This window comes from Martes martes (assembly GCF_963455335.1).
Source record: "Martes martes genome assembly, chromosome: 1".
Taxonomy (NCBI): Eukaryota; Metazoa; Chordata; class Mammalia; order Carnivora; family Mustelidae; genus Martes; species Martes martes.
Genome location: NC_137888.1, coordinates 2,110,629 through 2,135,112, shown reverse-complemented (window position 1 = coordinate 2,135,112; position 24,484 = coordinate 2,110,629). Strand labels below are relative to the sequence as shown.

General features: G+C 54.3%; 1 protein-coding gene across 2 annotated transcripts in view; it reads left to right on the top strand.

The window, feature by feature from the left end:
* The window catches only part of TRAPPC10 (trafficking protein particle complex subunit 10), a 77,869-nt gene that overhangs the window by 21,953 nt on the left and 31,432 nt on the right, over nucleotides 1–24,484 (top strand). The window contains exons 3-7 of one of the 2 annotated variants that reach the window (XM_080812390.1): nucleotides 2,388–2,523; nucleotides 12,063–12,259; nucleotides 16,354–16,549; nucleotides 18,379–18,490; nucleotides 20,909–21,156. In XM_080812390.1, coding sequence (XP_080668516.1) covers nucleotides 2,388–2,523; nucleotides 12,063–12,259; nucleotides 16,354–16,549; nucleotides 18,379–18,490; nucleotides 20,909–21,156 — 889 coding nt within the window. Of the gene's footprint in view, nucleotides 1–2,387; nucleotides 2,524–12,062; nucleotides 12,260–16,353; nucleotides 16,550–18,378; nucleotides 18,491–20,337; nucleotides 20,411–20,908; nucleotides 21,157–24,484 lie in introns of those variants that run through there. The other variant, XM_080812391.1, reaches the window with a different exon arrangement.

Below are 24,484 nucleotides of genomic sequence, written 5' to 3'. Positions count from 1 at the left end.
GGAGGGATGAGGAGTGAGTTCTCCCGCCGACTCTCCGGGGTGGGGGGGCAACGCTGCCAGAGCCTTGATTTACTGTTTCTGGCCCCCTGAGCGGTGAGAGAATTGATGTTTTTTTTTTTTAAAGATTTTATTTATTTGTTTGGCAGACGGAGATCACAAGTAGGCAGAGAGGCAGGCAGACAGAGAGAGGGAAGCAGGCTCCTCGCTGAGCAGAGAACCCGATGCGGGGCTCAATCCCAGGACCCTGAGATCATGACCTGAGCTGAAGGCAGAGGCTTAACCCACCGAGCCACCCAGGCGCCCCAGTTAATATTGTTTTAAGCCTTTGGGTTTGTGGTAACTTGTCGGAATAGCTCTAGGAAAACTAGTACAGGAGGGGACCGGAGGAGACCGGGGTAGGCAGCTGCGTGTGTGTGTGTGTGTGTGTGTGAGAGAGAGAGAGAGAGAGAGAATGGCCTTTTGACACTGTTTGACATGTTAAAGCAGGTGCAGTGACTGTGATCAGAATGTTCAGATAATTGAGGAGACCCCGGACCTAAGCTCGAAGCCAAGATTTTCCTCAATGCGGCGAACGGCTGTATGGAGGAGAGCACGTTGGGGAGTGGGAAGACGGAGCTGCGAAGCCCTGCCCCCTTGCACAGGGGACGGGGGCGCAGAGCTGCAGACGGGGGTGCAGGGACACCCCGAGATGTGGGCCACAGCCGGAAGTTTCAGAGCGGAGGGCGGAGGACGGGTGACAGGCAGGATCCGAGCAACGAAGGTCAGGGTTTTCCCAGAGGCGAATCAGGGGCTTGCTGGTGCCCACGGAAAGTCCCGTGGACTGAAAGCAAAGCACAGCAAACCAGAGGCCACGTCGGGAAAACAGAAAAGGAAACCAGATCTGCGGTCCCGACAACGTGGAAGACGCAGCTGCAGAGCCGGCCCTTCTCAGAGCACCGATGGCGAACGCCTTCCAGCCTCGAGGTGTGCCCTGCCCCAGCGCGCGGGCCCAAGGGAGCGCCGAGTCCGCCCCCTCCCCTCCCTGCCTGTGGGCCTGGGGCCCCGCTGAGGCTGGCCTGACGGCTTTGTCTGTCGGGGGGCCCGGGAGCCACGGGGGCCCCGGGGTGCGTCGCGTTTGGCCGCTCGGAGCTTCCCTTGTGCTGTCCGGAGGGGCCGTTCCCACGCTGCGCTCGGTGCCTGCTACAACCGGCAGGTGGCTGAGAAGTCACGCGCGGTCACAAGTCTCACCGCCCTGAAGTAGTGAAAGGACACGGCGCCCCAGCAAGGAAAATGCTCCCCGAATTCAGAGGAGGGAAGCGGTCGCCGGCAAACAAGTCATAAAGATATTTTGCTAAACTGAAGCCGTCAGTCCTTTCAAAAATTAAGTCCAACATTATAGATGTGGGGAAGAAAGCAGAGAGGAGGAAGTGTACTTGTCTGGTTCAGGGAGAGGGTAGACACTTCCTCCCGGCTTTAAAAGAAATATTTAAGTTTATGCATGTTAAAAATAAAAATGTAACCAACAACAGAATAGAAATAGATGGCGCAACTTTCAAACCAGCAGAGAAAAAGGACGGAAAAAGAAAACTTGATTAGTCTCACAAAGGACAGGGGGAAAGAGCCATAGAAAGTACGCAGGTTCAAGCATCAGCGTAATCGCGTTCAATATGGCTAGTTTCAGTGTGTTAGAGCCTCTAGATTGGACGAAAAAAATACTAGAATCCAGGTTAGCGATGTGCCAGAGACACAGTTACTAAAGTGGAAAATACAAGTGTGGAGGAAAGATACATGGAGGCGAACGTCCGTTTTAGAAGATAATGAAATAGCCATGCTGTAGATCCGAGGTCAGCAGCCGGGGGGCTCTCTCTGTGTCCCTCCCTTGGGGGGCCGGGGGGTGGCGGGGAGGCCGAGGGCAGTGGGCTCGCTCTATGTTCCTCCCGCAGGAGGTGGCAGGCAGCTCTGTTTTGGGTCATAAAGGTGATCGTAAAAGGATTTGTGTGGTTTAAAGCTTTCATATCTTCAAACTGCGCTTTTGACTTTTGGGAACCTTTTTTTTTTAATAGTGACTTAGAGATTCAGTAATAGAGATACTACTCCGAGTAATACCACTGTTCTCAGCCGTCTGTGTTGTCGCACGTGGCCCTGGTTCAGCAGGAGATTGCTGTGCACGTGTCACTGAGTAACGTGAAAGTCTTGATGGGGAAGCTTTGACACATAACTATGCGCCATGCTCAGATGGTGTCCGATCCTTTTGGACAGAGTATTATCATCATAATTCAGGATTAATAGCGTATATGTACTTTTGCATTCGTGGATATGATTAAATTATTGTTGGATTTCCCCCCCTCCTTTCTTTCTGCTGACCCTCTAGTCATTTTTCTTAGTGACGTTTTAAAAATTGTTTGTAGGTCCTATGGCCGGGCTCCAAAGATGATTCACCTAGAATCTAACTTTGTTCAATTCAAAGAGGAGCTGCTGCCCAAAGAAGGAAACAAGGCCCTACTCACCTTCCCCTTCCTTCACGTTTACTGGACGGAGTGCTGTGTAAGTATGCGCAGGCGGAGAGGAACGCCCAGAAACGTCTCGGAATAGGGTTGCGAATCCCCCAGTCGAGCTTTTTGTTCAGACAACTCTAATGTTTCAGATTGACCTTTTAATGGTCTCTGCTTGGTGCCTCTTTCCCCCTTCCTCAGTCACAGGCCCGGTGGCTTTGTCCCTCCACGTTTCTGCTCTGGGCCCATGTGTCGCCTTCTGGGTAGCCACTGGGTACAACTCACCCGCTGTGTCGTGCGTTCCTGGGACCTCCCTGCGACCTCCTGGCCTCTCGGGATTGTTAGTGTTACTCCCAGTTGGTTTTCCGAACCCCGGATGTTCACTGTCACGGTGGCCGCTCGACTTCATTCTCCCCGTGGGTCTGTGCTGGTTGTGGGCTTTCTGAGGCCGGGGACCACCCCGCTTCCCTGCTGTCGTGCCCCCAGAGCAGGCCCTCCACGGACACACGTCCAGAGACCTTACTTGTACTGTGTCATCGTGTGCTTATGAATCCAGGCAGAGGCTGGTCACTCTTGACAGAGTTCTTCTGTCGTGCACTGAGACGGTCCCGGGGTCCTTCCTTCCTGTCTTAGCGGTACCCAGTGTACACAGATCGTTGTGTGTCGTGATCCTCCCCGGAATCTGAGTGTGCAAAACAGTGTGGTGTGATTTAGAGGAAGGACTGGAAGCTTCCTCCTGGACCTTTTTCCCTGGGCGGATTTTGCTTTGTACCTTTCCCAGTCGAGTCTGCCATGCGTGGTGGGCTTACACCCGCAGTGTGGCCACACATGGGGCAGGTCGTCTGCCAGGGAGCTCGTCAGAGGTCAGCACCCAGGGCTTTTGTCGGGGTTCAGGCACGTGGGCACCCTCTGCCTGGCTCGTACCAAAACTCTAGACTCCCGGAGGGAGAGCAGGTGTTCGTCAGAAGCCGTAGTGTTTATGCAAAGAGCTGGTGCCCAGTGAGGGCCTCTTGTCACGTGGTGGTGAGAACCCTCCCACCATCCATGTTCCCAGGCCTCAGCCAGGGCCCACCCCATGACCAGGCCGAGGCACGGCCATCCTAGGCCTGCGGTGCTAACTGCTTCCGTCTGCGGCCCCTCGGCGGGGATGTCAGATGTGGTGTTGTGGCCGAGGTTTCTCTGGCTACAGGCACTGTTTCCCCTTGCGGCTGACAAGCCGTCTTGGGGGGCCACGGTAAGACCCCAGGGTTAACCTGCTCCTGGTCCAGCTTTCCCGCGTAGGTCGAGCACCAGCGACGAGTGTTCCGGGCCAGTCTTGAGAGGGCGGCAGCCAGCTCCCCAGCACTGCTCCGCGGGGTTCTCCTCTGGGAAGGAGCCCGCGTGGCTTTCTGTGCCTTGTAACGCTTTGCCATCTGTTGTCCTTACTGTGATCTCAGTGCATCCCAGATTCGGAGTGAGAGTCACTTCAGACCGGCCCTTGGGTCCTTTTCAGGGACTTCTCTAACTCGGGCACTGCAGGGTATCCTGGGCTCTCACACCTGTGCCGCCTTTGTCCTGGAGTCGCCCGCCTGTTCCCAGAGCCCCGCCACCCCGGCGCTGCGGGCGTGTGCAAGCCGCCCGCCCTTCGGGAGCCGCGCTGGAGGCCGTGTGTCTCGGGGACCGGGGCTTGGTCCTATGCCTTCGATCAGAGCCCCGGTCCCGCAGGCTCTGTGCTGTGCGCGGTCCGGGTCCGGGCTGGCCTCGGCCCTGGCTTTGGACGGCGTCACCGCGGCTGTTTCCCGCTCAGTCCCCCGACCCGCACATCTGTGCTCTGTGTCGAGGCTCCTGCCCTGCGGCCGGGACAGAGCTGCGAAGGCTGCAGGGCGAACGGTCCGGCCCCGTCTGGCAGGCCAGGCGCCCTCGGCCCCAGGCTTTTTCATGGTTTTCCCCTGCCTCTTGCTCGGTTCCTTCTCCGTGTGAACGTCAGTAGCGAGTTCCTGAGCTCCAGATGGAACTTTCTGGGCTTTTCAGCGGGACCGCGTTGAGCTTATGAATTCCCATGCACAGAGACAACGTCTTGCTGGTGTGGAGACGTTCAGGCCCCGAGCGAGGGAGGCCTGTCTCTCTGTGCACGTCTGTGTCCTTCTGGAGTGTTTGAGGGGTGCGCTTCCTCACGGCAGAGGTTACGTGTTTCTACTTGAGTTTATTGCTCTGCATTGTCCTCCTTTAGTTGCTGATGTCCGCGTGGGGCTCGCTCTCATCTTCTCTCCTAGTTGGCTGTTGTGTGTGTGTGAAGGCTCTGGGTTTCTTTCGGGTCAGCCTTGCACATTCTCTGAGTTCGTGTCATCTCTGGTTCTCTCCGCCCCAGAGTCTAGGGCTTCTCTGCGTTGCCCGTCATGTCATCTCTTCTTTCTCTGTTCTAGGCCTCCGCTCGTCTCCTCTGTTGGAACCGTGGTTAAACGGTGGCGGAACTGATGGGCCTCGTTGCCTTGTTCTGACCTCCGTGGGGGCGCCCGCGCTGTGTGCCCGGCGAGGGGGGGGGGCGCTGTAGGTTGGGGGGGAAACGTGCACGAGCTTGGGAAGGGGTCCAGCCCTTCTGTTTCCTCAAGGATCTTTATTAGGAATACATTCTAGAATTTTGTTGGAAAGGCTTTTTCAGACTCTGGAGCTAATTGTATGGGTTTTTCCCCACTTAAATTTACTGATACGTCGGATTATATTAATGGGTTTCTTTTTTTTTTTTAAGATTTTATTTATTTATTTGACAGACAGAGATCACAAGTAGGCAGAGAGGCAGGCAGAGAGAGAGGAGGAAGCAGGCTCCCCGCTGAGCAGAGATCCCGACGTGGGGCTCGATCCCAGGACCCTGGGACCATGACCCGGGCCGAAGGCAGAGGCTTTAACCCACTGAGCCACCCAGGCGCCCCTTAATGGGTTTCTTAATAAGAACCAGACTTGCATTCCTGTTATACATTCCACTTGGTCAGATTACTAGTTTTTTAATGTGGTATTGGTGTCTGTTCACCTAATTTAGGATTTTTTTCCATCTATGGTTACAAGTAATTGGTCTGTAACTTTTTTCGTATATTTTTGTCAGGTTCAGATGTCAATATTATATGTGTTTCATAACTATAACTTGGAAGTTTTCATTTATTTCACATTTTTGGAGACAATTTATGCAGCCCTGCAACAGTCTGGTCTCCAAGGTTTGATGGGATTCTCCTGTGAAATCACCTGGACTCGACCTTCTTACAGGACGGTTCCTTGATCGCTTTCTATGTCCCTTTTATGGAAATGAGTCTCTTACAGCCATCCTTCAGTTTTGCTAAACTATATTTTTCTTAGAAATTATACATTTCAGTTAAGTTATAAAATTCAGTTTCGTGAAGGTGTGCACAGGGTCTTTTATTCACGTCTAAAATGCGCTCCGTGGCGGCAGTTACTTCACTGGAGTTTTGTACTTTCCCCCTTTCTTCTTGGATTAAATTAGCTAATCGTAGTTTGAGGACTCTTTCTCCCCCGAGAACCAGGGCTTTTACTTCTGACGTACTGTCACCTTCATTCTTCCTTCCTTCCTCTTGCTTTCTTAAGGGTTACTTTGTTCTTTTTCTATTTTTTTTTTTTTTTGAGCTGGAATAATTTGTTTTCATTTTAAATGTAAACGATATAGGTCTTTAGAGATAGGAATTGAAATCCCAATGTTCATTTTTCAGCAAGTCTCTGCTCTAAGTCTGTAATGCCCCTTCCACCCCACGGTTTAATATGAAATTTGTTTAATTTCCAGAAAGAAATTCTTTAAAATCCGTATTTTAAAATTCCTAGTTTTACTGCATTGTGATTAGGATGTTGTGTGTGATACTTCTGCTTTATGAAACTTCCCTTTCCTCTGTGACCTAAGAAAGGACCAGACGTTGTGGATGTTCTGTGTGTTCGAGAATGTTCTTGCTCTGCTTTTTAGATTGTAATGCTAAATCCAGAGCCCTAAGGGCAGCCCTACCCACCCGTTGGGTCGTGCATTCATATCTTAATGTTTTGTTCACTTGACCTGTCTGTGGCCCACGGTGTGTGTGAGAGTCTGCTGTTCCTGGTGTGTTCGTGTTTCTCGTGTCTGTAGTTGTGTTTGTGTGGATAGTTCCCGTATCTAATGTGCGTTGGTGTTTGTGACTATTAAAGTTTTTCTGGAGTGAAATAGGTCGTTTTAAAGAATGGTTTCTCAGTAGAGCGTGTCCTGTTTAGGAAGCCTTGTCTGTCTGAAGGTAGTAATTGGTTTTCTCCTATATTTCTCTCAGTAATTTTGGAATTTGTGTTTTACATTTGGATCTGTGTAGCTTCGGTTATTTTTGTGTGTGGCAGGTGGTGTGGAGCATTAAGGTCTAATTTTACAGTCTTAATTGGGTAGCACATTGGCCTAACATCATTTCATAATTGTCTCTTTTCTACTTTCTGAAAATTTCACCTTTATTTTAAACCAGTGTCATGTACACATTATGTTCTGTGATCATCGTCTCTTCTGTGCCGGGAGCAGACTTGTAATTATTACATTTTTATAATATGTATCGATGCCTCTTGTTTTAAAATACGTCCCTTGGCTAGTACACGTTTTTTTCTTCCGCATAGACTTCAGAATCAGGTTGTTAGGTGACAAATACTGTTTTCCAAAAACGATTGTGTCCGCACGTTCCATACCCCATGCTCTTCTCTCCATAGCAGCAACCTTCCTCCGCGGAGAGGCCTGGTCAGTGTTTCCTCTAGTTGAATCCGAGTGGGCTTCTGGGAGGAGGGGCACCATGACTTTGGAGACCAAGTCGTAAAAGGTGATACATCTTCTCTGGGGCCCTCTGGGGACGCGAGCTCTCAGAGCCCAGCCGCCATTCCGGGAGGAAGTCGAGTGCCCGCCCGGGAAGGCCACCTGGAGCCGTGCAGCCCCGGTCGCAGCAGATCCCGGCCGGCAAGGCGCCGGCAGCAGACACAGCCAGTGCCGCAGCGGGTGCGGCAGGCGAGCTGTGTGCCGGGTCCTGTCTGGGCCGTAGGCTGGTGAGCAGAGTGAACATTCCCGAGCGCCGTATGCATGTTGTAGCGGTTTGTCGCAAAGCCGTGCAGGACAGGAACAGCCGCTGAGAAGAGAAAGGGAAAGACGGGAGGTGTTTTGACTGGGATTGCCTCGAATAAGTGGTGGGTTCGTTTGGGGAGAGTTTTGATAATCACAGATCTCCCTACCCAGGATCGTGGCCTCTCCGTGCTTTATGCCTTTTGGATGCCGTTAGTAACGTGCGCGTTTTTCATAGAAGCCTTGCATTTTTAGTGCTAGATATACTTTTTGTAGACACTATGGATGAGGGCTTTCCCCCTTAAAATCACACTTTCTAATGGGAAGCCTGTGTTTTGTTGTCGTTTTGCTTTAGTTTTAATCATTATTAAGGAGAGTTCTCTGGGGCAAGCAGATAATACTGGGGATTTTAGAATTAAAAGTAAAACTGCGTTAGGCTAGTAGTTGCTTTCAGGTTTCTAGAGCACATCTGCGCATCGCCGCCTTCCTTCAGCCGGGGCTGGGCGAGCGCACTTCCGTGTCCCTGCACGGGTCTTGTCGCAGATCCGAAAGTACGGTGTTCCTGTTTTTTGCTTTAAACAGTTACGTTGTGGAGATGAGAGGTAGGAACGTGGGCCTCTGAGTTACCCCTTCCAGGGCTCTGGTTAGAATGGGGAGAGTTGTTCCGGCGTCTGTGCATCTGAGGCAGCCTCGACTTTTACGAAGTATTTTGCTGGATATAGAATTCTAGACTGGCAGCTCGTTCTTTCTTTCCAGCAGGGAAAAGATGCTCCTCCAACTGTCTTGGTTTACATTGTGACCCAGGAGGAGTCTCTCGCTCTTGTCTTTGTCACTTTGTATTTAAAGTGTCCTCCCCTGTTCCCCTTCAGTGGTTGATGATTTTTTTCCTTGTCGCTGGCTTTGAACCGTCTGTGATACGCCTTGCTGTGCTTCCCTTCCCGTTTCTTGCGCCTCCCGTGTTTCAGGCTTTGTGGGTTTGTAGTTCTGGTTTAGATTCGAAACATTTTTGGTCCTTCTTTCTTTAGATGCTTGTGTTCCTCCTCCCTTCCTCCCCTCTCCTCTGGGGCTTCAGTTACTCACATCTTAGGCTCTGGAAGTCCCACAGCTCAGTGACACTGTGTTGCTGGCTTCTCAGTCTTTCTCTGTTTCATTTGGGTGGTTTCTGCTTCTGTGTCTTCAAGTTACCTAATGGTTTCTTCTGCGGTGTCTCATCTGCTCTTAATCCCTCCCACTCAGTGTATCTGGCATTTTAGACATCGTGGTTTTCATCTCCAGAAGATCCATAAGGGTTTTTACCTTCTTCTAAAAATATCTTCCATGTCTCTGCTTCATGTCAGTTTTTCCTCTGATGGAATCTTCTTGAACACTCAGAAGGTGGTCACAATGAGTATTTTAATGGTTTTGTCTACTAATGCTATTATCTGTGTCATTACTGAGTCTGTTCTGTTGATAGAATTTTCTACTTGTTATGGATCACATATTCTTCGCCTGCTTGGCAATTTTTTATGGGATGCCAAGCACCATGAATTTTTTGTTCAGTGCTTATATTTTTGTGATCCTTGAAAATTTTGAGCTTTGTGTCATTAAGTTACTTAAGTCTGATCATTTTGGGTATCACTTTTATGATCTGCGGATCTGAAACTGTAGTCAATCCAAGACTAATTATTCTTTCCTTCCTGAGTTCTCCACCCAGTGCCCTGTGGATTTGGAGGTTTCCAGCCTCCCCCGATCCCAGCCCTCTGTGGGTATTGAGTCCTGTCTGGATGGGTCTCCGCCTGGCTTTGGGTCTTATACTTGTGGGCCGGTCATCCCCTTCCTGAGCGTTCCAGGGGACCCTCCGAGCTCTGACCTCCTGTGAAGTCAACTTTCCTTGGCTCCCAGGGCCCTGTGCTCTGTCTGCTCCGTGCAGGGGACCTGCCAGGCATGACCTCAGTGCCCCTTGTGGCACCGTGGGCTGGGAGCTCCAAGCAGTCGCCAGCCACTTGCAGGGCTCTCCTCACCTGCTTCTGTGTTTTGGGTGCTTCAGGTGGTCATGTCAGTCCGCCTCCTGCCGCGGCCGTCGCCACACGGGAGGCAGTCGCCCTGTTCGTTGGTTCGTGTCGGTAGACACTCACTGACTTCTGGTTTGGGGAGTGTAATCCTTTCCTATCAGTATTGATTTTAATGCTCATATTGTCCAGATTTGGCTTCTATGACCCTTTGGCGTGTCCCCCTTTTCTGAGCTCTCCCTAACGCGAGATGGGCCGGGTCCACCTGTCCTTTCCCTGCCTGAGCCCTGGGAGCGCAGGTTCGTTTTAGCGGGGGGTCATATGCAGAACCAAGCCCCAGAGTAGATGTGCTCTTGGTTCTGGCCCGCGCAGCGGCACAGCTGGGGAGTCCCTGGACGTGTGCACGTGCTGTCCGCCCACGCACATTTACGTTTATTTCCGCTCGTAGATGTCTGTGCAAATGCACACACGTGTCACACAGTCCGATTCCAGTCCTGCACCACAGGGAGACTCTCGTGTCCTCCTGGTCCGCCTTTGTGACTTCCTTCTCCGGGGAGAAGAGGCGCTCACTGTGCTCCGTAGGTCTGCTGTCAGGGACCCTTCTGTCACTGTTGTCGCCCTGCCCCGCCCCCGCTCGGTGCCCCCTCCCTGCCTTGGGGCTCCACATTGGATCACTTCCTTCCTCACCTCAGCTGATCCACGACACCCCAGAGAAGGTCACTCACCCCAACAGGGAGGCCCTCTTTGCCCTTTCGGCCTCCGACACCTCATGCCAGCCCCCCAGTCCTTGATCCTCTCCCTTGGCGGTTCCACACCTTGGGTCGTGACGCTCTTCTTCCCCTGGGTGGCTCTGGTGCCCGGGCAGGGCCGCTCCCCGCCTTGGCGCCCTCCTCATCGCTGCCTGTGGGCACCTTCCGACCTCCCCTGCCGGTGGCTTTGTTTCCTGGACACGCGCGCCCTCAGCCCCACCGGCTCAGCTTGGGCTCTTCTCGAGAGTCACTGGGTCTCTGGTAACGTCCGTGGTGTTGTCACTGTCGCGTGAGGGGCTACGGGACAGGCTGCTCGCCTCACCGGCACTTGGGGGGCTCCGCCTCGCTGTTGCTCTGCCGGTCTCTACGCGGTCAGAGCGCTCCCAAGAGGGGGGCTGGTGTCCGCTCGCGGTGGCCGCCCCTCCCTGGCTTGGAGAGCTGGGAGCCGGGGCTGGGGCCCGGTAGAGGGTGCTTGGCAGCAGCCCTGGGGCCGGCCTTCCCCGGCTTCTCTGCTCCTTCGGGCTCCCTGACCCTGGGCCCTGTGGTGTGGTTTTAAAGACCCCGCTGGGGTCTGTGGCCTCGGGTTTCACTCTGCGGGCCCGACGCACGTGGGCCCCAGAGCCCCGCGGGGTGGTGGTGTAGAGAGGTAGAGGTAGCCCGGACAGAGGGGGCAGCTCACAGAAAATCTGTCTTCCCAAGGTGGTTTCCCCTTGTTTTCTCAGTGGAAGATCTTTCCAGGTTTTTTTTAAATTTTCATTTTTTATATATGTGTGTGTGTGTGTGTGTGTGTATACACACATATATATGTATATTTTTTTAAATTAAAACTGGGGATATAGCAGTTTTAAAAATCAGACTAAAAATGAAAAGTACTCACTTCTGGAACTCTTTACTTACCAATTAAACCACAGGAGGGACTGGGCACGGAATTGGAGATTCTCATTCATGGATTGATCCCATTAGCATGTTCAAGAGGGACTTAGAAAATCCAGAGAAAACATGGGCAGGATAACAAGGAATCTTTCTAATTAAAACAAAAGGGGGGGGAATACATATTTAAACAGTAGCTATATAAATGATAGTTTGCAAAGGTTTTTAAATGCCTGATTTGGGTATGAATGAAGTGTCTTGGTTTTAGATTTTCACTCCAGATCTGCTAAGTAGATTATCCTGGAGCGTAAGGGCAGCTGTCCTCGGTGGATGGTGGATGGTGGACGGTAGCAGGCAGATGCGCTGTCTTCCCACTTCTCTCTGGGTGGGTGGAGGCAGGCTCATGGGCTTTTGTGCAGGCTGCTGTGTGGGACGCGGAGTCCGAAGTGGCACTTGAGGACCGGGATGGTTCCCCCTTCAGCCCTTGTGGATTATAGCAGCTCCCCAGAAGCCCTAGCTTGTCCTCTTTCCTTGCCCCTGTTGTGGCCCGTGAGTGGCCCTCACGTTGGAGTGGTTCTGGGGGGCCGTGGAGGACACCGCCCTGGGTTAGCCTGGGCTTCCTGCAGAGGCGTGGCCTCGCCCCGTCGCACCGTGCACGTGCCCGGCTGTGGTTAATGTGGTTCTTGGGCACGAGGCCTCTGGCCGAGCAGACCTGGGTTTTCCACTCCCAGCTTGCCCAGCGGACTGTGTTGCCGTGGCCAGTTTACTGAGCTCGCTCTCCGTCTCCTCCTCTGTGACATGGGAGCGGTCTTGCCTCAGTACCGCCGGGCCTGCCCAGAGTGGCCCCCGCGCCCTGTGCCGAAGCGCTGTGGACGATGTATTCTCTGTTAGACACGTTGCGCTGTTAGACGGAAGGGCGTTCATTAACTTTCCTTCACGGTGACGTATTTATTTTTAGGATACTGAAGTGTATAAAGCTACAGTCAAAGACGACCTTACCAAGTGGCAGAATGTTCTGAAAGCTCATAGCTCCGTGGACTGGCTCATAGTGGTCGTTGAAAATGATGCCAAGAAAAAAAACAAAACCAACATCCTTCCCCGAACTTCCATTGTGGACAAAATAAGGAATGATTTTTGTAATAAACAGAGTGACAGGTAAGTGTATCTTTAACTTTACCTCACTGGCTGCTCCCTGGGCGCTGGGCCCTTCTGCCCTCTGAGTGGGAGCTCGGCCTCCGTGAGCGGTGGTGGCGGGCCTGACGCTCCAGCTCGGGGGGTGCGGGGTGCTGGAGAGAGGCCGGGTGCCCTGCTCTGGCGGGTGACATGCTGTCCTTCCTGACCCCCCCCCCCCCAAGCTCCCATGCCCTGCCTGGGTGACCGCGGCGGGACAGACCGCACGGTGGGTCCCCCCCTTGAGGAGCCGTCCGTGTGGCTGGGGCTTTGGGAAGTCCCACGGTCCTCGTCTGCAGCAGGGCTCCCCACACGCCTTTAGTGAGGGGGCCCCATGTTGTGCTCGGTCACCTTAACGCCTCTTACGAGTTCCTCAGAACCAGAATTCTGAGATGCTGATTTCATCTTCAGAATCTGTAGGAGGGAACCGCGAAACTTGGGTGGCCGCGTTATCGCACACCTTCCTTTCCCCTCGTGTCTCTGTCGGGCCCTGTTCTGTCTTCCGGGGGAGCTCACTGCCATGTCAGCGGTGCTGGGCCTCGCCATGCAGGCGGCAGTCTTCCCGGTGCCTGGGGCTTTAGTCTGTAGGTCCCAGGCCAGTACCTTGACTCCCCCAGGTCCTGGGATGCAGCGCTCAGCCTGGTCCCCGCTCTGGTCCAGTGCGGCCTCCCGGAGAGACGGGGCATGGTTTCACGCCCGCTCCCCACACCTGTGGCAGCCTGGTGGCCGGTGCTGAGTGCGACCAGAGACGGGAGCAGGGGGTGAGGCTACGAGGCGAAGGGCACCTTGGAGCTCGTGGGAAGAGCATGGGCAGAGCCCTGGGTGTGTGGCCAGGAGAGCCGCTGGCGCTGTGACCGCGTCCTGTGTCAGGCCACCCAGGAAGCTGACAGTTCTTCAGCGGAAGGAGCCTTCCTGGGCTTCCTTTCCACGTTCCACGCAGTTGTGGACCCAGAGTCATGTTCGAACTTGCTTTCTTTATATAAAGCATAATGTGAGCCTATATACAGCGTAATAAATATTAGATTGTTGAGTTTCTGGCTTATCTTCGAGGAATTTCATGCCATCTGGACTTGGGGGGACTTTTTCCTAAGGCCTGTTATTCATAAATGAGTTATCGCAAAGGAGTCAATTTAGCATTTCAGCAAGATGGCCCGTGACCAGGTGTCCTTCCCTGTGTGGTTCGGGTATGCCGGCACACTTGTTCTGGAAGGAGGAGGAGCAGGCCGCCAGGGGGAGGTGGGTACGTGGGGCTGTGGGGGGGCGGGGCACGCTGACTGACGGCCAGACCAAGCAGCCTCTCGGTCTCATTTCTTTGGGATTTTACTAAGTACGTAAATTTGTACTAATGGGGCATATCAGTCTAAATCTGTGACATGTTCAGATTATAGGATTTTTTTCAAAGTACCCGCTGATTTCTTTCAAGTCTGCGTTATCATTTTATCCGATTGCTTTAAGGTATGTTCCTGAGCCCACTGACATCTAGCTTGTTTTTAATGACTCTTCCTTTATACATGGAATCTAACTTACCAAGTTTTTAACATTTCATCTCAGTCTATAAACATACCTTCCAACATTTGGATTTTCATTAATTTGCAAGCTACCTTTAACATATTTGTACTTTATTTTTTAAAGTAAAGAGCTGGGTCAGATTTGCATACGTACGAATTTGATAACCTCCATACTGGCAGTTGTTTGATGAGCCAGTGTGATTTCCGGCCTTTGGACACATTGGCGTACTTGGCCCTGTGGCAGTCTGCTCTTTTCTTTATCGTTTGTGATTAGAAGCGCTGCGTGTTCATGGTAGGGTTATTAGAAGAAGGCAGTAAGCCACATGAAACTAGATCTCTACTCTTTGTATTTGGTACATATTTTTTAAACTTTTTCTCTTTACGCACACACAGGCGCACGGAGCGTGTGTGCCCACAACGTACTGTGTGGCATGTTTTGTACTTGCTTTGCACCTAATATGTTGTAAAAATGTTCCCACGACCAATGGATGTGTTTCTCCGCCATTACCATCAATGAGTGTGTGACAGTCCCTAGTGGTGACGCCCTAGCTCTTTATCCTGTCCTCTGCTGGATGACACGTCATCGCTGAGGGTGAACGGCATCGTAAACATCTTTCGAACTTGGATGTTGTGTACATCCTTCATTCTTCCTTTAGATCCATCCCTAAAAGGAAGATTGCTTGGCTGAAGGTTTTGTGCACTTTTCAGGCTTTTGGTGAGTGTTGCTGTCCGTGTTGTACCTGACCCGTGAGCTGCCGGTGGGAGCGGCGGTCCCCTGACTGGCAGGGACCGGACCCCTGCGAGTGGCTGCCCTGGGCACCAGGCCACCAGTGCACTCGGGGGGGGGGCCCTTCTCCACACTGGGCGCCCCCCAGTCTGAGCAGCTCTTTTAGGCTCTCCCTTCCGAGTGAACCGTCGAAGCTTAATGTGAATTTCTGAAGCATAGTTCTTTTTTCGTTATAGAAAGGTCTAGAAACAGTGGAAGTTGAAGGGCACAGTAAGGGCTGGAGAACTTAATCTGTGGTAAGCACCAGCTCACGGGGCACAGAGACTGTGGTTGGGGTTCGTGGCCATTTCCTCCCCCTTCCACCCTCTGGTTTCAGGGGAGAATTCTGGGATAAACGCCGATGGTTCACAGCCCTTGAGAAGGGCTTAAGGATACAAGGCTGACCTGACAGACTCCAGCAGACCCTGGAGTGAGTAAATACATGTTAGTCCCCTGGGGCTGGAGCAGTGAGCTGGTGGGATCCCTCTGTTTTCAGGGGAAGAACCAGCACCGTGGGGTGGGATGTCTGGAATTACAGCTGGTTACTGATTTTTAGATCATCATCTTGGTACTGATTATTCCTGGTGGATCGTCCAGACACTCGCGACTTCACATTTTTTTATGCTGATTTGTAACTCCGGAGACTGAGCCCTTCCCCCAAAGGGCCTGATGTGCCACCGAGACTTAGAATCTGCCCATTTGCTCCTTGCTAGTGATTAAGGCGACACACTCACTGAGGAAGGATACGGAAGCTCATAGCACCAGTATTTTAAAATTATTTATGAGTCTGTGTTTAATCATTTTCTCTGTAAATTATTACTATCAAGGATAAAGAGATCTAGCTTTTCCAGTGTGTTAGATGGACACGTTGTTTCTTCCAAATCTATTGGAAACTTGTAATTTTATGCCTTTGATGTTGTTTCCACACCACGGATGGTCTTTTTTTATTTTTCCCCCCCTTTTTAAGCAGCCTCCGTGCCCAACCTGGGGCTCAAACTCACCACACCAAGCTCGAGTTGCACGCTTTGCTGACGGAGTCGGCCGGCTGCCCTCTTTTTGTAGTGAAATTATATCATATCCACACGTTATAATCTTTAAGTTTCATTTCTGAATTCTTTGTGGGCCCTGCCCGTGTGCTCAGGATCTCGGGTCTGGGGGGAGAGGGACCCACAGAGAGGACGTGTTTGCAGCATGGCGCTTGCTGGCAGGAGTGTGATCACACTGGGGCCCGGGGTCGAGCAGCAGGGGCCAAGTTCCAGGAGGACGTGCGTCAGCCGAGCTGGGTTTGGAGGGGTGAGTAGGAACGGGCTAGACGAAGAGAGGAAAGCCCGAGAAGTTGGGCGGGCTCTGCCGGGAGTAGCAGGAGCGGAGCCGGACGGTGAGGCTGGGCCTGTGCCGTGCCGACCCTGCTCAGCCGCGCCCTTGGCTGAGCTCTGCCCTGTCAGCTTCCGAGAGCCAGAGTGCTGCTTGAGGCGGGCAGCCCGCGTGTGGTTTGGGGACTGCTGGGGACGTGGTCACTTTGCTCTCTCGGGAGCCCCGGAGGCCGGGTGTGAAACCGACTCGTCCTCCATCCCTCCCGGCCACCCGTCCTTCTGCAGCGCTGACGGCGCGTGGGGCGTTCAGCCGGCTTCTGCTGAAGCCTCTTCCTAATCTGGTTTCTCGCCGCCCGCCTGATGTTTGTCACCAGCCGAGGGAGGAAGGAAGTGGGGGAGGATGGCAGTTGGCACCGCAGGGAAATAGTAGCAGTTGGACCACGTGCTGTGCTTGGACGGTATTTTCCAGACAGTCCGTTCGTGTCCCCGCAGGTGTGTCGTGCTCTCCGACCCCCTGAAGGACTCTTCTCGAACTCAGGAATCCTGGAATGCCTTCCTGACCAAACTCAGGACTTCGCTTCTTATGTCTTTTACCAAAAACCTCGGCAAGTTTGAGGACGACATGAGGACCTTGAGGGAGAAGAGGACCGAGCCAGGCTGGAGCTTCTGTGACTATTTCATGGTCCAGGTGCGTGGCGGAGGGCAGAATGGGACCGCGTCCTGTTCCTGCTCCTGTCTTGGTCAGTGAGGCAGGTGTTCGGTGGTAATTCTTACTGGCGTAGTTTTTAAAACCCAAAGGACAGGACACAGTCGCTAACAGACGTTTCCGTCTGCGGGCTCTTGAGCGGGTCGGAGGGGCTCCCCCGGGTGCTCATTGCTGCCGTCAGCTCTCCCGCAGCCCCTGAGCTCGGCATCTGGCCTCCTGTGAGAAGGCCGTGGCCTCAGAGTAGTCTGAGTTTTGCTGACTTGTTGGGCCTTCCGGGGTCTCTACCGTGGAGGTGGCTGAGGCCAAGGAGCGCTGGCAGTGGTGACAGTCCTGAGGACAGCGGTGCCTGCCCCCAGCATGACACCAGCAGTAGGCCGTGACTTCCCGGCGATATTTATCGCCTCTGTCGTTTTGTTTCGGAGTCACGTGTTCCAATAAAGGACAGTCGTAAACTACTGTCTAGGGGACTTTGCTGACACTGCAAAGGGGGACAGGAACATTGCCGTTAGGTTTCCGTATTCTTGTTCGCCATATTTTGACAGAAGAAAAACCCTGATTTTCGTATTTAAATTCCACCCGTGTGTAAATTCCTGAGGAAATAATGCACTTTGAACAAATAAAAGACCCATTCTGATTAGAAATTCTGGTGCTTATCTCTGACTCTGTTGCTTACGTCTTAGTGGTATCTGGGCGACGCGTGCACGTAAGGGAGTCACACCCGTCGGCTACTCACTGTGGGATTGACCTTTCGGATGGCCCTGTCCCTTCCCCTTTCAGGCTCATTAAACTTGGTTCCTGAGAGTTACAGACAAGGAGAGGGGGAATCCAACTGAACGCAGTGGTGTGGGGTGGGACTCTGAGAAATGGAGATGTGCGTGTGTGAGGGTTACTCACGCGTGTGTTTCCTCGCTCTGTCCTCCGACCGGGCCAGGAAAGAATGACTTCTCTGTCATGTAAGCACACGTAGTGCCAAGATCTTGGTTTCTAAACTCCATTCCCTCTTTTTTTTTTCTTCCTATTTGAGAGAGACCACACGAGCAGGGTGGGTGGATGGTGGCAGAGGGAGGGAGAGAGAGACAGACTCCCCGCCGACAGGGAGCCCGATGCGGGCCTCCATCCCAGGACCCTGGGGTCGTGACCTGAGCCGAAGGCAGATGCTTAACCTACTGAGCCCCCAGGCGCCCCTAAACCCCATCCTTAATAATGAGTGCCAGGGATCCTTCTAGAAGTGTTTGATTCCAGGGCTGGGGTGGGGAAAATACAAGATGGACCAGGAATAGAGCTTCCCGGAAAGTTAAGGAGGACAGAAGATGGAGATCCATGAGAAGGGTGTTGGCACCACCTAAAGGAGGCTCCTAATGGCCAAGCTGGGACAGTTTGTACAACAAAATAGTGATAGAGGTGGATTTTAGCCCATGGAGCACAACTCACACCTGTGAGCCCTCGTACTCGACATGGCTGGTTAGATTAGTTAACGGAGAAGGTTCCCCTCTTGCACATAGATGCACACTAGTTAGCAAGGGCCGTGCCAGCGACAGAGGGTGCCTGCTCGTGTCCCTGCTGCTCAGGGGCCGTGGACGGTTCCAGGGCTCATGGTGGCCTTTTCCCACCTCCCTCCGGCCTCCCCTTTGGGCATTTGTCACTGCTAACACCGTAGGGTCACGGAATTGAGGTTTCCTGAGTGGAATGAGTGAAGCGTGACTTTCAGTGCTGCGTGCTTTTCCTCTGTTGTCATCTTTAAGAGCAACACATCGTTTCAAAAAGTTGACTGACGTTTTTGCTTTCTAAAAAACTTATGTTTTGGGGACCAGGAAGAACTTGCCTTCGTATTCGAGATGCTGCAGCAGTTCGAGGACGCCCTGGTACAGTACGACGAGCTGGACGCCCTGTTCTCTCAGTATGTCGTCAACTTCGGCGCTGGGGGTGAGTAGCGCTGCTGGAAGCAAATCCTCCCCTAGAAGCAAATCTGCTTTTACGTGGTCTGGAAGCTGCCATGATTTATTGGCTAATGATCACATCACCTTTATTGTTTTGTGAAAAGGCTATAGGATATACCCTCACGGCTCAAATAGGAAACGAGGTGAGAACTAGTTGCTTTCACTGTTAGAGGCATTTTAAGCAGGAAGAGCATTTATGAAGAAGGTGTTTTTCAGGTACAAAGAGTCTTTTCTGCTACATGTGCTGGCTAGTTATGTGTCCGCCTCTGGGCCTCCTTGCTAGTAAGAGTAGGAATCTCGTGCCTCTGTTGACGGGCTGTCTTTGGAACACGTGTGGCTCACGGCAGAGTTCTAAATGGCACCATTGTCATGGGTGTTCATCTTCCTTTTACAACTTCAGAGTCTCATCTTAGAAGTACAAAAGTAGCACAGGGAAGCCCTACACAGAGAAAGAATTCATAATCGTTCGCGCTGTGTTTTGGGTGACACCTGTTTTGATGGGCATGGCGTCCTCTCCTGTGGACATCTGTCCGTAGCTCACTGTTCGTACCGATAGCCCATCGTGGCATCGTTCCAATTAACGGGTCAGGGCTTCAGGTGCTTTTGCTCGTAGCTGCATCATGCCTCCCAGTGTGGATTCCTTAGGGTTAATCCGGCCACCCCTTGCTGCTGGACATTCAGGGGGTTTCCACTCTGACCGCCACCACAGTGCGGAAGGAGATGTCTTTGTGGGGTGATTTTTCTGAGAGGACCTGCTACGGCCTGTGAAGAAAGGAGTGATTTCAGGGAACTGTAGTGTCTGCTAGAAGACTCGTAGGAGGGTGAGGCGCTGGGACAGTCAGCTCGGGCTCCGTCTTTGTTTTAGAAATGATAGAAATGAGGATGAACGGCACCAATTGGTTTTCTCTCCAGGCCAGGTTCTAGGATGTTCAGATCTGCATCTCTTACTTTGAGAAGGCAGGAATGTAGATATAACCAGGGCAAAGCATTTACTAATTAAACTTGAAAAACGTGAGAAGGGGTGAAATTATGTTTTGCATTTCCGTACTGTACATGTTTAGATGCCTTATATGTTTCTTACGTCATATTTTGCATAATTTCTTTGTTCTCTCGGTTTTAACATCTGGGACAAATTAGAATCCAAAAGTAAGCTGGGCCCACGTTTTGCAGCTGGAGGATAATATTGTTCTTTTTTGTGTGCTCATTTAACGGATGCTTAGTGAGAGTCCCATGTGGCCAGGTGCTGTTCTGAGCGCAGCAGGGAACCAAACAAGGCCCCCTCCTCCTTGGAGCTTGTGTGAAGGGGACACAGGTGTAGGGAAAAAAGGAAACCTCACGTCCGGTATTTGTAATGAGTGCAGGCCTCAGAAGGCGTTGCGGGTGCAGGGCGGAGTGTGGTGGTAGGTGCTGGGCGATCTGAGTGTGGTCTGGGAGGCTCTCTGAGGAGGTGGCATTGACACAGAGGCCTGAGTGAAATGGGAGAGGGAGCCAGGAGAACGCTGGGCAGGGGGCCCGACGGAGGGGCCTGCTGGCAGAGGTGCTGTGAGGGCTGGGGTGGGCACCCCCCGAGTGGAAGTCCCAGTCAGTAAGCGTGCTGTTAGCACTGGAGGCGTTCAGTAACACCAGTGTGCCGGTATCGAGTCGCTTCCTGGTGGCAGGGCAGCATGAGGGGTATGACAGCTGTCTTTTGGAGTGAGAGAAGTAGACTAAATTTTTGCCCTGTGGCTTGAATGACTAGTTATCGTGGGCTCCTATGCTTGCTTTAAGGCCGTGTTTGAGCCTGGGGCTGTAAGTTCGAATCGGGGAGCCTCGCTGGAAATTTTTGACGAGCAAGAATGTTCCCCTTCTGCTCCTGCTACTACTTCTTCCTTGTGCCTGCTGTCCTTTCCTCCAGGAGATGATCCAGGTAGCTGCCAGGGTTCAGACAGGGATAGGTGTGAGGCTTCCGTAGGGAAGGAGTAGGGTAAGGGCGAGATAGAGCAGCTCGCTCCCGCGGACGGACCGCGCTCCGGCCCCCAGGCAGAAGCAGCTGGCACAGGGCGCTCCAGCCCTGGCCTGGCGCCTTCTGTCGGAGCCCACTGAGCACGGAGCCCGAGGCCTCCCTGCCCCCCTAGCCCGGCAGTCTCCAGCTCCCCACCTGGTCGTGACCCTCTGGGCGCGGTGCGGCACCGTGCCTCGTGGCCCAGGCCATGTTGCCTCGCGCCCGTCACCAGCTGCCGCGTGCCGGGTGGGAGTACCCGTGGGCACGACCCCGCCCCCGCATCACGTGGAGGGGGCGGGTCCGTGGTTCGGGAGTAACGGCTCGTGAAGCCCCGGGTGCCGGAGCTCTCACAGCCCCGAGCGGGAGTCGCGGGAAGGCGAGGTCACCTGTAGTCCGCGCCTCTCCTGCCGTGTGCTTGTCTAGACGGCGCCAACTGGCTGACTTTCTTCTGCGAGCCGGTGCGGAGCTGGAACGGACTGGTCCTCCGGAAGCCCATCGACATGGAGAAGCGCGAGCTGATCCAGAGGCAGGAGGCCACGCTGCTGGACCTGCGCAGCTACCTGTTCTCTCGCCAGTGCACCCTGCTGCTCTTCCTGCAGAGGCCGTGGGAGGTGGCCCAGCGCGCCCTGGAGCTGCTGCACAGCTGCGTGCAGGAGCTCAAGCTCTTGGAGGTGAGTCTCCCCTGCTTGCCCATCTCTCCCCGTTCAGACGCGGACCTGGGCCTCGAGGCCCGGGCGCTGAGCTGCTCGTGCTGCGGGAAGGAGCTCTTTCTCGGAGTCCCGTCGATCGTAGAGGTACTCTCTCGGCTGATTAATCGCGCGAGTGTCATTTCTGCTCTCAGCATGGGCGAGTCCAGACCGGCCCAGGGCAGGACTCTTAGATCAGGTTCTTCGTGGACGTTTTGGGGAGAACTTGGGCGTCATCCGCGAGGGAGGCGGACCTTCCCTGCTTTTGGAGCTGCCTTTTGGCTTTGCACGCGGACAGAGGGTGACAGTGCGGCACGCGGGCGTTACTAGCGCGGAGGTTCGGGAGGGCTCATGACGCGCGCGTGTGTGCGCGTGTGTGAATGAAACCCGTGAGTGAGGCCGGACACGGCGACAGTGGCGGAGCGGGGTCTTTAAGGATCATTCCCCGCCAGGGCTCCTGCGCTCACGGAGTCACGCGATCTAGCGAAGGACCGGAACGTCCGTGATGGTCTGCTCTGGGCGGGGCTGGGGGGCTCCCATTAATTGTTTGGTGACCTCTCTGCCAGAGGTCTCGGGGTCCACAGACGCCCCCACCTCACCCCACCCCGTTCCCGGGTTCGGAGCGAGGGGAGTCTGAGTCCATTTTCCGAAGGGGGTGGTAGGCCTGGAAGCGGCGCGGTGACTCACCCAGCCACGTGACCGTCTCGGGGTCGGGCTGCACCCTGCACGGGCTCGCGTCCTCTCCGCCGTGCCCCTGCCGGCGCGCCCGAGGGGGCGGGTTAGAAGGCCCGAGCACAGCCGCACTGTGTTCGCCGAACCCGGGTGGAGTGGTCTTCCCTGACCGCGTAACCTCCGTGCTCCGTGCCCTAGAGTGCCGAGGGGCAGGCTCAGCGCTGAGCTCGGAAGAATCTTAAGAGGTAGAAACGTCGTTTTACCCAAATGAAGAGAAGTTGCTTTAGTTAACTTCCAAAGGAGAAGTGTCTAGCCTAGCTAAGCCGCAAACTTACGAATGCAGGAATTTGTATCCAACTGTTTGTCTGGCCAGGATACCTAAGGAAGCAAACGAGGGAAGGATTCTGCAGCTCGGAAGGATACTCCATGGCTCCATTTAACCGCGTGGACCTGGATGATCTGATTTGGTTACTCCCATGCGGCCGTACAGAGCCGGGGGCCGGGAGGGCAGGGCTGCCTGTGTTCATGTGTGCCTAGACATTTTGCCTGGGATTTTGTCATCTTAGCACGTGGGGGCAGAAGTAGGGTGTCCGGTGGGATCCCAGGCAGGTCACCGGCAGCACCTTCAGACTAGGGGGCCCCGGGCGGGTCCATTCGGAGGCGCTGTCCTACAGCCCAGGGCTCGGGTGGTGGCGCAGGGCTCGCCCCTTAGTGCTGGGCCCCGCCGGTCACAATCCAGTAGACTCAGAGTTAGACTCTGTCTGGAATTCTTTCTCTTGCCCCAGGAAGTTGCCTGGTTCCAGTGTAGCTGCCGCTTGCGGACAAGAGAGGAAGCCTTGCCTGGGTGACCGGTGTCACTGCATGGGACCCCTGACCCTGCAGGGAACTAGCTGGGCCCCTGCCACCACCTCCCGCTGCTCCGCCAAGCATTCTGGAAGCTGGGGGGAGGGGCCTAAGGAGGCTGTGGATGCGTTTCATGCAGCTCCCGGCCCTGCGAGGCCTCTGGGGACCTAGGGGAGGAGTGGGGAGGCCTTCTTCTCTGCTGCCTGCTCACAGGCGTCCTCATCCTCCTGTGGATCCCTTGTCACTCTGGCATGTCCACACGGTGCAGGCGGGCTGCGTGGGGCACGCGTGCTGTCCCACTCATTCGTGGCCGAGCAGCACACACAGCGGGCTCTCCTGGCCACCTTGGCTTGTCTCCTGAGCTGCCTGCTGCCTCCGGCCACAAAGGAGTGCGTGGACATGGGTCATTGCTGCCCCCTCGGCTGGCTGGGGAAGCCCGCCCGGAGCGGGTGGAGGGGCCCTTCCTGGGAAAGGCTCCTGGCTCCAGGTCGGTGTGTCGGCATGACGCGGCCCGATCTCCAGGCTCTCGGCCTCAGTGCAGATGCTCCCTGGGGCCTTGCCTGCGCTTTGCGTTGTGGGATGAACTTCACACCCGGGGCAGTAGTCTCTCCCCGGGTGCTGTGCTTTTCCGAGGGCAGTGGTCACTGTCCCCTCGACTGTTCCCTGAGAGGGGGATGCCGGCCACTGAGTCACGTGGGTGGTACCGTGCACCTTTCCGGTTTGCCGTGTCTGCCTGAGATGCGTTGAGCGGAGCTGAGTTCAGGGTGAGGACACACTACCCGGTGTTTGCTCGCTCTTGCTCCGTCCTGATGACGAGCTTCTTGGTCCCTGGTCTCCTCGTGCTGCCTGTGGCGGGGGGGGGGGGGGGGTGTGTGCCTTGTGAGCGTGCCGTCCTCGGCGTCCCTGCCACGTGAGTGCCGTGGACAGCAGCTGGGCCCTGGCACGAGCTGCCAACCTTCTCTGTGACCCAACTCCGTCCGTCCCATGGCTGAGCCTGCACGGTCCTCACCGAACGCTCGCTCTGGCGTGTGGTCGGCACCAGTGTCAAGACTGTCCCCTCGCGGCCCTTTGCTGGGAGCTGCTTCCTGGCCCCTCTGCTGTCCCAGCAGTGGGGCTCATCTGGTCGTCAGGTGTCCTTGTAGGGACAGGTTTTAGGAAGACAGTCCAGCACAGAGGGTGGGCTCTGGAGCCAGCCGGTCTGCGCTGAGACCCCTCCCCACCCCCCACCCCCCTGCCCCCCGCCAGGGCCCGTGACTCGTTCACTTGCCCCTTCGAGCCCCCCTTTCCGTCCGTGAGACGGGGGCAAACCGTGGCTGCCGTGTGGGCGCTGAGCGTGCCCGGGGAGCCGATTCACACGCTGCCTCCCGCGTGTCACCCCTCGCGCCAGTCAGGTCCTTGCGTGGCCTTCCCTGTTGACGTCTTCTCGACTGTTTCTTTCCGAGGACAGGGAGTCCGTGTGAACGTGTGTGTCAGCGTTGTCGTCAGACTGCGGAGGTGGCACGGGACTTCGGGCGCAAAATCATTCTCCCCGCGCTCTCATCTCAGGTTCTTTCTGGGGGATGGTTCTGGGGGGAGCGTTGTTTTATCTTCGGGTGGCAGTTACCTGGAAAAGTACATTCTTGGAGTTTCTTTTAAATTTTGTGGAAACATTCAAAATTCAGAAGACCCCAGACTGTTTACATTTTTACACATTTAGTTTTACTCGAAAAAACAGACCCATTTCGTGATGACGGGGCGGCTTTTTGGTGGCTGTTTTTCGCAGTTATTATCGGGCGTGTGGAGCTGTGGCTTCTGACAC